Consider the following 14,553-nt stretch of genomic DNA (forward strand, 5'->3'; position numbering starts at 1 on the left):
AACATTTTTTTCATTTTGCACCCTATAGTAATACATAAATACACTATGTTTTTATGAAATAAATATTTGATAATTTTAATATTACATGATTGTGAATTTGACCACGTCAGGAAGAGCTCACCCTACCCAAAAGGGCACAAGACGTGCTCTTACATTTAAATTAGTCCTAACGTATGTGAGTTTGAGGGTCAAACCAAAAATCTAATCTAATTTCAACTGAACCTGTTATATCAACAGGGTAAAATTAAAAAATTAAAAATTTTCATAAATATTAAAACATTGGATGGGCATAAAAGCTCCCTAGACTCTGAGCTTGATATCAAGAGTTGCTTAACTCTTAGGGAAAAAAAGAGGTATTCATCTTAGAAATGTCCTTTGTTGCTTTAATCATGATAACTGGAGTTCATTGTTGCTTGGTAAGAGCAGCCCATGCTTTATGGCTGTGCAGCCCTGTGTTCAGATCACTGGAACAGGGTTTCAGATTTTGGTGTCTGGTTCTTTTACCTGCCTGCAGGGTCTTGCTCTGTAAGTCAGTTTTACTGGGAATTTTAAAAGGTACTTGGGTACCAAAACATAGATCAGAGCCCCTTTCTACTGTTGGAAACATCTGGATACCTACCTTCTATAAATATCCATTAGCCAGGTGGAAACAATCACAGATTAATGACAGCAAATTACAATCCCTAAGTTTTTTAGACCATGAACATAAATTTGGGCCTGAGCTAGTTTCTCCTACTTTTAGTACAGTCCTTTATTAATGCATCTAAGCATCCTCCAGACACAGGCTGCCCCTTGCATCAGCAGCTCAGGTGGTGAGCATGACTAGTGAGAGGCTGCTTGCACCAGGCTGTGATGATTCCTGACTTGGGACATCAGAGGATGAGCTTAACCCTGTTCCTGCACTGCAGCAATGCACTGAAGCTAAATGCTGCTTTTTTAAAGAGAATAGTAAAGACTTCGGGGCTACGGGTGATAAGAAAATTTTATGCTCTTTTCAACAGTAATTTTAATTTCATTGGTCTGTTTTACTAGCTAGTTCGAGTCTTAGAAGACTGGTGTTTCTCATATGGCATGCTCATACACTGTTCAACGTGTTCTTTCATGGGAAGTCAAAATAGCCTTGACACTCTCCTACCATGGAAAGCCTGAGCAGAGGAATTCTGCTTCAGAAAATGCACAGGGCTTTGGCCATGGAACGGGAGCAATGCTGTTCTCTCAGAAAGGCTGTCCTGGCAATTTGGGGAACGATGAAGTTTCCTGTGATGCAAATTCCACAGTTAAGGATGTCAGGGCTGCCATCAGCACACCCTGGCTCTTCTGAGAAAGGACTTGCTAATGTAAGACTATGTTTGCCACAGGAAAGTAGGCAGTATTTGAAACCTTCCTGCCATCAAATATTGTCACTAAATTTTTGGATGTTGTTGAAATATTGTAGAGTTAAGATTACTTCCCCATATTGAATACCTGTTCAGAGATACCTGCACAACCAGCGTGATCCACCCTTCAGCCCTGCAACCTAACAGTGGAAAAGTGCCAGGGTTTCCCATGAGGTAGAACAACATATTCCTTTCTGTTTGTGTAACAGCATCAGGTATTATTTAACCACATTCAGCGTTTGTCAATCTCAATCATCTTCAGAATTGCAATGATTTTATTGTACCCTAATGCTTTTTTTAATATACTGTGAATCATTTTGTGGAGAAAAAACCAAAGCATTTCTGTCAGTAAAGACTGAGTAATAGCAAAGTCTGCACCCTTTATGTGTGGTTGATTATTAAGTTCACTAAGGCCACTGCTTCGTAATGAAGCTGATTTTGTTTCTTTCAGATCATCCAAAAATGTATAAGCATGAGTCTGATGTGCTTTAAGGACTTCAAGAAATTCAAGAAGACATTGGTATTGTTAATAATATTAGTGAGCTGCCTTTAGTGATAGTTTTTATAGGCAAGGAATTATCAAATCCAACAATAAGTGATTCTGCAGAAATTGTTAGCATGAAACTTCGAGGTCTGGGGATTCTTTTAAATAAGAGTGACAAGCATAAGAAAGCAAATTGCTCTTTTGTCCTGCTATTAAATCCATATATCCTAAGTCTATTTTTTCCGTTGTTGACAAATTTAATCCCCAGTGTTATTTTTTCTTTCCATCATTTTGGAGTTTCTGTAGTAGGTTTTCTTAAGCCTTGGGTAAATTACAGGCTAAGTTTAAAAAAAAAGAAAAAAGAATGCTGCGTGGATCAGTTGTCAGCAGTTTTACCTGGAATGGAAATTTGTGCAACTGCCACCTTCATTATCTATCCCTTTATCTCAAACTGTGGAAGAGAAAATGGAGTTTTCCATATTATGTGCTCTCATAGTCACTGGATTATATTGTTTACGCTGTGCAGAATAACTTTACTGACATATATATCACATTTTCAAGACAAGAACAGGAGATTGAATGTTTTGCCTGGCTGATGTTTACTCCTGTTTATTCCTCTAATGGGGTATCTTGTAAAGTAAGCAGTCCAAGTTGTTTTCTCTTGATGGGTTTCTGGAACTTGCATTCTCATTGCTGCACAGCATCTCTTGGAAGACGGGATTTTTGTGGAAGTGCCTTACCCAGGGGTTCCATAGGGTCCAGAGACATACCATGCACTGAAAATCCTTACTGCTGTCATGCAGCCATTGGTTGTATAGAAGAAACATTTATAATGAGCCCTAAGAATAATCTTGTTCTGAACTTTGTAACTATAAGAAAGGTGTCCCTGATGCATGTGATTATATGTGGAAGTATAGTATGGCCTTGTGGTATTAGAGCAGCAGCAGAGGTAGAAAGTTCTCAGTTTCTCCCACACCAGCTACTTGGTAAGGCTGACAAAAATTTTAAATCCATTGTCTGTGCCTAAATCAGCACATTATATATCATTATCTTGAGATGTCTCCTGTCTGGTCCTATCTGCTTTCTTAATTACTTGAAGGACTGAAGAGTTACTGCCTTTTTAAATTTATTTTTCAGCAAATGGACTTTTTGATGTTGTTACTTAGGTTAATGTTTATATTTCTTTTGCAGGAACAGCATAGCAGCTTCAGCAGTTTGTGTTTTCAACTTGAGTGCCATAACTCAGGCCTTTAATGGACCCTTCAAATACCAGGAAAACTCTCGCTCTGCTTGGCTTCCATATCCCAATCCTAACCCTAATTTTCAGGTACAGATATGTGGGAGAAGGACAATAGTTTACATGAGATTTTTTCAAAGTGCTGTATGGTTCATAATTAGTAAGTCCAGGTTTGCAATATTTATAGCCTAAGACCTTAAAAAAAAAATTACCAAAAAAAATGAGAAAAGGCTTAAGAGGTCCCCTTATTTCAACATACTTAATTTTGTCCTTCCACAAAATAATTTAGGTTGGAAAGCAGATGTGCTTTGAAGGGTAGGAGAGAACAGGCCTAACTTCAGCCTTCTTTCAAAATGAAACACTATAGTTATCTGTCAAGTTAACATTAATTCCTGTCTGAGGTATGATCAAGTTGCTATTCTATTTGAACTAATAAAACCTGAAAAAGGAACATTGCTTAACAGAAAAAAGAAAGGAGGGGAGGGGCAAAGGAGGAGTGGTCAGGATTTTGTATATTTTCCTGCGCAAAGTGGTCCACACTCCCTGAAGAGTCTGATTAAAAGAATATGTGATGTGGTGTGCCCCTCATTTGAACTTGTCAGCCTCGGAGGCTGTAACAATCTGCACTTGGCTGACAGCGTAAAACTAATTAGTCCAATGTGGGTCACTCAGTGGAACTTTCTACAAAAAGAAAAGGGTATTTCAGGTAAGCACATACATGTTGTTTTCTTCTTCTGCAAAGTCACCGCTCCTGCTAGGACAATTTTAGCAAGTGTGTTTCTATCAAGGGAAATGGAAGGGAAAACAACATTAATTTAGTGTTTTAAAACAATGGCTTTTCACCTTTATCCCCCTGTCACCACCCCTTAATCTCAATGCAATTTCATGAGTTCAGTGCCTTCCCTAACTTCTTGTAAGGGTCATGAGATCTTTGCAAGCATGAAACAGAATCACCCATGGTGGATTTTACATAGTTTTAATTACTTCCTGATTTATGCAAACAGTGGAAAATAAGGCACTGAATTTGCTCTGAATTACAGGCCCGAGCCACGTTACCTTTCCTAAATAGTATGTTTGGCATTAGCCCAAATGACAAGACACCGTTTAAGTAAGCCATATTGCAGAAGTGGGCTATATTTGTATACAGCTTTTTACAAATTGTAGAAATATTTGTGTTGTCAAAATAGCGACAGTAAGAGGGTCTAAGTAAGGCTAAATATTTGAAGGAGAAAGACTGAAGAAAGGCCTGTATATATAAATCTTACCTTCTTTCTGACTAGGTGAGCAAGTCCAATAAATATTATTAACCTCTCCCTACAAACCTTGTATTAATGAGTTGATAATTATTGTGAGAGCACCCCATAGAAAATGGTACATACAAACAAAGAAGACAGCCTGATGATTGTGTAAAAATGGTTTAAGTCTCTACATCTCTAAATTCCAGTCAAGATGGTGGTGTTAAAGAAACTTCTTGCTTGCCTAGTCTGTCTGATTTTAATATGGCTGGTACTCAACAAATTTACAAGAACAGTGGCGACAGTTGTATCACATCTCATTTAGCAACAGCTTTGCAGGCCAGCACTAATGTTAAAAGCTGTAACGTGGCCTTTTACAACACAATATTGAAGCCAATTGACATTAACTGATCTCTAGGTGTGATTAGTGATGTTGAACTTCTGTTCTTTTGCAGGTGCTATCTTTTATTTTGTTGAACTTCCTGTTAAATTTCTGGCTCCATAACTGCAGCACTGATGTATACCAGAAGCTAGTCTAATGCTTAGAGCTAGGTGTAACCATTTTTTGTGACTTGATGGTGCGTTAGAGTACATACTGCTTGTAGATGGGATATATTCATCAGCTGAGTCACTGGTTTCCTTCTCAGAAAGGAGGACTTTTCTATTGTAGAGTGCTTATGATAAAATATCATATTTAGCACTGGTGAGGCTGCACCTTGAATATTGTATTCAGTTTTGGGCCCCTCACTGCAAGAAGAACATTGAGCTGCTGGAGCATGTCCAGAGAAGGCCAACGAAGCTGGGGAAGGGTTTGGAGAGCAGGTCTTGTGAGGAGAGGTTGAGAAGCTGAGGTTGTTTAGCGTGGAGAAGAGGAGGCTGAAGGGAGACATTATTGCTCTCTGCAACTACCTGAAAGGAGGTTGTAGTGAGGTGGGTGTTGGTCTCTTCTCCCAAGTTACTGGCAATAGGACGAGAGGAAATGGCTTCAAGCTGCATCAGGGGAGGTTTAGATTGGGTATATGGAAAAATATCTTCACTGAAAGAGTGGTCAGGCATTGGAACTGGCTGCCCAGAGAGGTGGTGGAGTCACCATCCCAGGAGGTGATCAAAAAACATGTAGACATGGCACTTGTGGACGTGGCTTAGGAGACATGGTGGTGTTGGGATGGCAGTTGGACTTGATGATCGTAGAAGTCTTTTCCAACCTTAATGATTCTGTGATTCTATGATTCCAAGCTCTGTTTGTGTAGTCTTGGAAGTATATTTACCCTCAGATTATTCACCTACTCAAGTGTTGCTGACAGAAGTATGTTGTTTGAAGGAAGACTACTTCTATGTAGTGATAGCTACATTGGACATTGTATTGCCAAGAATAGATTATATTAATGAAATATTTTCCAGATTAGAATACCACTGGAGTCCCAGTTTTGAGGGGCACAGTTTTTTTCCAGAGATGGTTGCTTCTCTTTTTTTAGAGGATCGTTTCCATCATAAGGCCAAGGGCCATATATATTTCAGTGAACTATAAGCATTCCATCTGGAGTCTTTTCTACTTGATAGATTCAGAGAAATTCTTCTTTGGAGTGGCTTATTTTTTTCACTGGCCTGACACGCAGGGTGGTCACAGAGCAAGTAATTTTTTCCAAGTTGAAAACTAACTTTCCAAGTTGCCAGTTGCTTGATTGTCTTTCCTCATCATATGATCTCTCACTATGAAAATTATTTATTTGAGTTTTTCTTAACAGTTGTGGATTTGGAATGATCACTTAATTTCACATTGAATACATGGCAATGATGAAAAAACGACAGCTAGGATTTTGCACACTGTATTATTTTGTTCATGCTGTAATTCATAACATAATTTATGACATAGTAAAATAGAATTAAAAAGTATGACTTAGGTACGCCTTTCACATCACCGACATATTTGATAAATGTTGTAAAGTACTGTTTTAATTGTCTGATGCAATTATGCATGAGTAAACATGTGGATGTTTACATATTTACATGCGCTAACAGAAAGCACAAGCTTTCTGTTTTGTGTCCTCAGTTAGTTGAAGACTTAAACACAAAGATGATTTTGCTTTGTTTATTTGTGCTTGAAATTTGTGCATGCAATTAGTGAATGCTTTCCTGTAAGGAAAGAATACTGTTTTCAGGTATAAAATACAGTCAATTCCAAAGCAAAAATGTCTTTGCTGTGGATAATACTTTATAGTTAGAGCTCCACACTGTCCATTCTTGGTTAGTGAATTTAGGGTCTGAAGAAGCTGCTAGAATCATGGATTCTGCTGTGACCTGGGATTTCTGTCAGACCCTGGCTGTGGTAGGACATGGGTTTTCCTTTGAAAACTTGTTATGTCTTTACCACTGTGTCTGTGTAAATTATAAAAAACACTATTCAGAAAATTTTGTGGTTTGTTGGATGGTAGGTTTTCTCCTTGCTGCCCTGTGAACATAGGATATAGGAAAATATTACTATAGCCCACTTGTGGTAGTTAGCTTGGTGCACTTCCATATTGTACAGAATTAGGAAGCCTCCATAGTACTGCCTCAGGAAAGTGGAGCTTCCTCAATCACTGCGTGGGCAGTCTGGTCAGCACCAAAATGAGACCTGAAAGTGGAATTCCACACTGTCACTACAAGATACATGCTTGTTTTTTATTTTCTTGTGCTGTAAATCAGAGAGTAAATCTGTTGTTATTGTTGACACATACATTAATGTCACTTTTCTGTGTTTACAGTGTGGCACCATGGACCAGGGTTTGTATGTAAATCTGACTGAGAGAAATCTTCAAGATGCTCAAAAATTCTTCTTAATGCATGAGGTCGTTCAACCAGTTATTCCAATTCCTTACTTTATGGAAGACAACAGCCGATTTTCCCATGTGGTTGTGGATGTTGTGCAGGGAAAGGACATGCTTTTCCATATCATCTATCTTGCCACAGGTATGAACTCTGCATTACTGTGATAACTGTAAAAGTTTATAAGGTCTATGAGTTTTAAGGTTCTGTGAATCAGTTATGGAATATGTATACCGCACCTTGAACAGCAGCGTTTCCTCTTTGACAGCATTAACGCTACCTTCTACCTTTTCTGAGTAGATGAATTCAGCAGTTCGCAATGTCTTTGTTTATATTATATTGTGAACTCAAATTCTGGCATTTGTTTCCTGTTCTGCTTTGAAGGTAGGAAGCCTACATGCTCTTGAGGGAGCAAACAGTTGGAAATTCTACAAACAGGACTTCACAGGTTTCTCTGTCTGTTATTCTTTTTATGTAGTTCAGGGTAAAATCTTACCCAAGATGGTTTAGGAATCTCTGAGATAGAAATAACTCTACAAATAGCAAATACAATTACTGCTATTGCTATTTCTGACTTTTCTGCTCATAAGTACTTTATTTATTAACTTTCCGTTTGTCCACTTAGATGTGAGCTTAGCAATGAAAGACAAATAATGCTCCACCTAAAATTGCCTTGGTTACAAGTATTGCTTTCTTAGTTCAAAATTTCAAGCTTATTAAGGACAATGAGGGTGTCAGAGAAGAGTTTTTGCAGAACAAGGATGGTCCCCAGCTGATGCTGAAATAATAGGTTGGAGTACCATGTTTAGAGCCTTATGGCATAAGAGTTAGGGTACTTCTCAGATATTTAGTCTCATGCACATTAGTACAGGATAGCTCATCAAAGCAATGGTTTGTTAATGTGCATAGTTTGTCTCACAATGAGTAAGCCCCAAATGTGATAAATTTGGGGAAAGAATCTGTTGAGCAACAAGAGTAAAAAAGGTCCTAATCCTATTTATTTGACTTTGCAATCAATGAAGTAAATTTCAAAATTATTATTGATTCAGAAGGATTGATCCTGTTTCTACTAATTACTAAAATTATTGTTTGCTAATAAAAACGGTGTATTCTAAAGTTTGTCATTTATCAAGAGCCCAAGAAAAATGTGGGCTGTGATTCAATACATGATTTAATTTTCCCTTGAAAGCATGATACTGCTCTTCAAAGATTACTTTTGAGTCTGAAGAAATTTTATAGTAATTTGGTGCATTCGGGTGAGACAGCATTTCTTTGTATGTTATCCTTGTAGCTTTCTCATTGTGCCCCTTGAAAGATAGGCAGTAATATAAAAGCTTTTAATAAGTTAAAACTCTGCTTGGATTTGACCAATTGTAGTCAAAACAGCCTACTGTGTGGTAAATCATAGCGTTTTAAGTGAAATCATGCCAATACTAAATGCTGTTCGTTCTGTTGAGGTCTCCTGACAGAAACTGAATTACAGAAACATGTACTGCATCAGTTTTATATGAAGACTATCACTGCATTGTGGGATATTTACATTACAATGGCAGCACCGAGACTTGTATCATTTGTCATAATTCTGATTGTCTTCAGCTTTCAGTTTCTCTTACTGTGTTTCCTTTTGTTTGGTTCAGTTAAGTTAGGATCTGAAACGTTTAACGGTACATCAAAAAACTGTATTCAGTAGAGGTTCTAGGTTCTTTTTATGCATCTTTCTTGCTGCTAAAAAGATGCAGTTCCTATACTCCTTACGATGTATGCTTTCCTTCCACGTTTATTCTTCTCTGTACCTCTGGTTTTGGACATTCATGGAAGTAGGGTACTACTTTAGCTGGATCTTTAGTCTGACTCCAGCACATGCTTTTATGTAATTGGACAGTGTCTGTTTTATAAGCGTGAGAAATCATATGATAAAAAAAACAACCAGGAAACAATATAGTGTTCTTGATGTTTTCTTGACAAAGCCAATTCTATTTCACTGAATCACAGTGGTTTTTGTTAACAGGCCTTCTGCCCCCTCCCCTGCAAATAAGTGTAAGTAATAAGCTTTATTTTCCAATAAAAATTAATGTTCACTTTTCAGAAAAATTAACCTTTTTGATAGATTTTGAAATTACCACACACGTTTATAAATAAATGCCATACCAACAATGCATAAGGATAGTTTAAAAATCCCAAGACATACCAAAATACACAGTGTAATATACTTAAAATCTTGTGATTTGACAAGAAGGGTAGTATTTTTACCTTCTTTGGAGTGCAGGTCATAATTTTGATTTAATGATATTGGTAATAATGCAGCATCTTAGTTCTCCATAGTCCTAGCTTTGTTTGTGTAGAAGCTGTGGAGCATTTAGGGTTGCGTTTGCATCCTAAACTACATGTACTAAAAGGTTACTGAGAAAACACCACTGCTCTGTAAACAGAAACTAAAAGACAGCAGCCTTAACTTTGGAAATAAACAATAACTTTGGAAGCAGACCAAGTTTAACAGTTTTGAATTCATTGAGTGTCCAGCCTTACTCCCACATACAATGTCATCTGCCCCAAACTCCTAACACCATAAAGCATGTGTATGTTTGGGACAGGTGGAAAAGTGGCATTACAGTCACTACCACACTGAGAAAGGTTGTAATTATTGTGTCTTTTCTGATTTTTTTTTTTTTTGCATTATTAGAAGTGGTAGCAAATTAAATAGGGAGTTAAATTTTTGCTACAATGTTCCATCTTCAAAAGAAGCCAAAGGAATGATCTGGGGAATGATTGGCTGGTCTGCATTCAGTCCCTGGGAAAATCAAGGAGCACACCTCCCTGGAGCACACTTCTGTGAGCACATGATGTAGAACAAGGTGACTGGGAGCATTAAGTGTGGATTTCCCAAGGGTGAATAACACCTGACCAACCTGATTACTCTCTGTGGTAAAATGACTGGATTTGTGCATGAGGAGAGAGTAGTACCTCAACTTCAGCAAGGCTTTTGACACTGTCTCCCACAATGTTCATATATCCAAATTAGGATCTATGGTCTGTATGAGTCAACAATTGGATGTGTAAAACCTGCTTGGACATCAGGCTCAGAGGGTAGGTAATGGGATGTTGTCGCGGTTCAGCCTCAGTTGGCAGCTAAACACCACGCAGCCGCTCGCTCACTCCTCCCCCACCCCTGTGTGATGGGGAAGAGAATCAGAAGAGCAAAAGAACTTGTGGGTTGAGATAAGCACAGTTTAATAATTACAATAAAATAATAATTATAATAATGATTATGGTAATAATGACAATAATGTTAATATAATAAAATGGAAAAGGAAGGGGGAAAAAAGAAGAAAAAAAACACAGAAACACAAACAATACAGTCGCTCACCATCACCACCCGCCAACCGACGCTGCCCAGCCCCAAGCTGCGATTCCTGCCCCGCCTCCCCTGGCCAGCTCCCCCCCCCAGTTAACATACTGGGCATGATGTTACATGATATGGAATATCCCTTTGGCCAGTTTGAATCCGCTCTCTTAGCTGTGCCCCCTCCCCTCCTGGCTTCTTATGTACCTGGCAGAGCATGGGAAGATAGAAATGTCCTTGACTAGTACAAGCGCTACCCAGCAACAACCAAAACATCTGTGTGTTATCTCAACATTTTTTCATGCTAAGTTCAAAGCACAGCACTGTGCCAGCTAGAGTGAAGAAAATTAACTCTATCCCAGCTAAAACCATGACAGATGTATACAAGTGGTGAGGAGCTGCGTACTGTGCTGTTTAACATTTTAATCAATGACCTGGAGGAGACAACGGGGTGCACTCTGTCATGCATGCAGACGACACCAGACTGGGGTACCAGTAGTTACACTGGAGGACAGTGCTGCCATCCAAAGGACCTAGAGGGATGTGCTAGCAGAATCTCATGAAATTCAACAGGTGCAGATATGAAGTCCCAAATATGGGAAAGGCTGACTCTCTGCCATCATTGAGACTGGGGACTGACTGTCTAGGAAACAGCAAAGCTGGTAGGACTTGGGGACTTTGGTAGACAGCAAGCTGAATATGAGCCAAGAGCATGCTCTCACAGCAAAGAAGTCCAACAGTGTCTCGGCCTGTATCAACAGGAACATGGTCAGTAAATCAATGGAAGAGATTATCCCCATACACTCAACACACTTTAGGCCACATCTAGTTTTGGCCTCCCTCCAATACAAGGACATTGATAAACGGGCAAATTCAGTGGAGAGCCATCTTCTGTTGGGGGGTGGAACACCATGCCTTAGGAGAAGAGAAGCTGAGGGAACTGGCCTTGTTCATCCTAGAGGAGAGAAGGTTTCGGGGGGTGGGGGTGGGGGGGGATGGTGGTGTCTAGTAACAGTCTGCAAATACCTGCAGGGAGTTTACATGAAGAACGAAGCCAGGCTCTTCACAGTGGTGCATGGTGGGAAGACAAGAGACAACAGTCAGAGCGTTTCAGACTGGATATAAAGAAAAACTTTTTCACTGTGAGGACAGTCAAGCACTAGCTCAGATTTCCCAGAGAGGTTGTGCAGTCTCCGTCCATGGAGGTTTAGACAGTCTATGTTATAACTAGCCATCCTTTGAGCAGGAGGTTGATCTTGAGACCTCCTGTTGTCCCTTCCAACCTAAATTATCCTCTGTCTATCATATGCCAGTACAATGCACAAATTGGTTGGTCTAAATTACATTTTTACTCAACCCTGTGATAGTAGATATCATTGTACTTTCTGCTGCCGAAAGGGAAGTGCATTCAACTCTATCAGAAGTACTGGCAGTACAAGATTTACACCTACTGGTGTAAAGCAGGATGGATCTAACCCATGCTGTGTGAGGTGCACTCTTTATAACTTTTGTAGTTATAATTCACTACAACATTGTTACAAAAATTGTATTTTAAAATGCACAGAGCTGATTCAGTGGAAAGGTAGGCATATAGACTGGGTTGAATACAAATGAATGCTCTGCTGTCTTTGTTACTCAAAGCAAAAATCCCATTCTTTGAAGCAGATGGGCAGTGGTTAAGAGAAAAGTCTCTCTTCCCCCCCAACACATTCACTTACCTATCCACCCTGTTATTAGAATACAGACGTTAGAGAGGAGAATAACCCTGGCAGTGTAAAAGTGTAATCTAATTTCATTAAACCTTAAATAATATAATATTACTGGAGGAGAGACTGGGAGTAAGCAAACAAATGCCTTCATCTATGGTGTCAACAGTCTTCATTTCCTAAACCTTTGCCAAGTCATCATTCTGCTAGGAGATTCTAATGTGCTGGGATTTAACAGCTACTGCTCATAGCAAAAATATACTTTAGTACTTTGGAAACACATCTTAATCTTTCGCTGCACTGACTTCTAACAGAGAATGAAGGGATATATCAATTCCTGCACATTTTGTGTTGCTTAGTACTAGCAGTGCTGCTGGCTTTATGCAGGCAGAAATCCCTGAAACAATTTTCAGTGATTCAGAAAGGAAAGTCAAGGAAAGTGTTCACAGAGGTTCTGAACTAAAAATTAATTTAACGTAGAGCAAGCTAGAGAGCAAACCAATATTCTGACAACTTTTCAAGTTTAAAAGACTTCATTTCCTTCTTCATTAGAAAAAAATTCAAAGCCAAATGGTGCTATGTATGTCATAGTTTTGTTTCCCTCCCTTTTGTCTCTTTTTTCTCCCTCCCATTTCTTTCTCCCTTTTAATTTAACTGCCTACGTGCCACATGGTTAAAAACTCTGCCAATATCAAAGGGTCTTCAAAGCATTTTTCAGAAAACAGGATGCTGCAACAAGAGCAAGTAGCCCTTATTTAGAGGATTACTGCAAAATGTGTTGATTTCTTAGAAGGAGTAAGAAAATTATTAGGTATGCTTTCTAGTTTGAGGGTATTCTGAAAACAGTTCCTAGTTGCTGTGTCTTGGGAGTTCAGAAAAGGTAGTATTTGTACTGTCTGAAAATAAACTTTTAGGCCATATTTTAAAAATTACTTGGTGGAAAACTCCTATGTTTTCTCTGTTCTTCAGTCGCAGTGGACAGAGGATGTCCCCTCTGTATCCTGAGTAGAAATGGTATATACCCAGTGGTGGATCTTGATTATTGGGATGTATGGTTTAGCGTTGATGAAATTGGGGTATGGCTGACTTCTAAAGAGAGTATGAAACCTGAAGAAAGATTTCTTGTTGGCTACATTGGACGTCTCTAAAGAGTGGGTTGTTCACTGAACTGAACCTGAATTTTTATGCCATGGAACCGGGTTTTATCTGAGGCTTAAAGATGACTGGAGAATGTTACAACAGGCTTTGAACTTTCCTTCCCAAGAAGTTCTGGAAAGTGTTTTTCCCTGCTCTTAATACCTCAGAATTACAGGTAGCAATGCAGAGAATAATGATAAAAATAATTCTGATGAAACACATAGAGCAGTTATTGTGAAAAGTGGAGAGGTTTGATTGGGAATTTCAAAAGACACTTCTTGTAAATGCAGATGGATTTTTCATGCATTAGCCTTTAGAAGGCTTATAACAGGTAATAAATCTCCATATATGTAACATTTTTCTCATGAAGCCCAATGCTGTATATTATCCAGAAACCAGTCCCAACCTCATGAAGTGATTTGGAAGTATGCATGAAACTCAGTTTGGAAATCTTATCAAAACAATTAGTATTTTTCCTGTTTGTCTTACTCAGTGGGAGTAAATTGATGCAAAGCAGTGCACGATTTGATTCCTCTGTGATTTTTTTTACAGTTCTATCTTTTTCCTTTTGTTTTTGTAATTAATACACAACACTTTTTGCTAGGGAACACCCCAAGGTCTTAACAAGAAAAAAAGTCGTGCGTGTTTTTGCTAAAAAATCTCAGATGAAATATTGTAATTTTCCTGGCAGACTACAGGTTCTGATCAAAGTGTGCAGCTTTCATAGTGTAATGTGCATGGTGTCATAATATATGTAGTAATGTGAAGTTATGGACCTTAAAATGATAAGCAAAAACATACGCTTATGTGTGTTCTATACATGGTGAAGAGAGCAACAAAGCTAAAATTGACTGCATTTTTTTCCAATTTGATGCTACTTCTGACTGTATTATCTCAAGTGTATTGAGGTTATTGGAAGTAATCTACAGATAATTTTGTAGAAAGGAGCTACCAGCTTTTCCTCTCAGTTTGAGGAGCAACTTTTTAGTGTAGAAGCTACAGTATAAATGCAATAATAATAATGATCAAAGTAGTTGTAATTTGAGTCACAAGTCAAGTGTGAACGTGGTGGTAGTCTATTTGTATGTGTTAATACTTTCTAGTTCAAAAACAGAGAAACAGGGAAATCAGTGTGCAGCTGGATAATGGGGCATATACACTGTGGCAGGCAGTTGTCATCTTTTAAACTATTTCTCTTCTGTTGTGACAGAAAACACGGTTGCTTTGTTTCTT

The 14,553-nt window shown here is 38.5% G+C and overlaps 1 protein-coding gene across 5 annotated transcripts in view; it reads left to right on the forward strand.

The window, feature by feature from the left end:
* The window catches only part of SEMA5A (semaphorin 5A), a 349,647-nt gene that overhangs the window by 214,177 nt on the left and 120,917 nt on the right, over positions 1-14,553 (forward strand). For all 5 annotated transcript variants that reach the window (XM_075084299.1, XM_075084302.1, XM_075084298.1 and 2 more), the window contains 2 exons: positions 3,052-3,187; positions 7,077-7,281. In XM_075084299.1, the coding sequence (XP_074940400.1) occupies positions 3,052-3,187; positions 7,077-7,281 (341 nt within the window). The remainder of the gene's footprint in view (positions 1-3,051; positions 3,188-7,076; positions 7,282-14,553) is intronic.

The sequence above is a fragment of the Phalacrocorax aristotelis genome, chromosome 2 (assembly GCF_949628215.1).
Source record: "Phalacrocorax aristotelis chromosome 2, bGulAri2.1, whole genome shotgun sequence".
Lineage (NCBI taxonomy): Eukaryota > Metazoa > Chordata > Aves > Suliformes > Phalacrocoracidae > Phalacrocorax > Phalacrocorax aristotelis.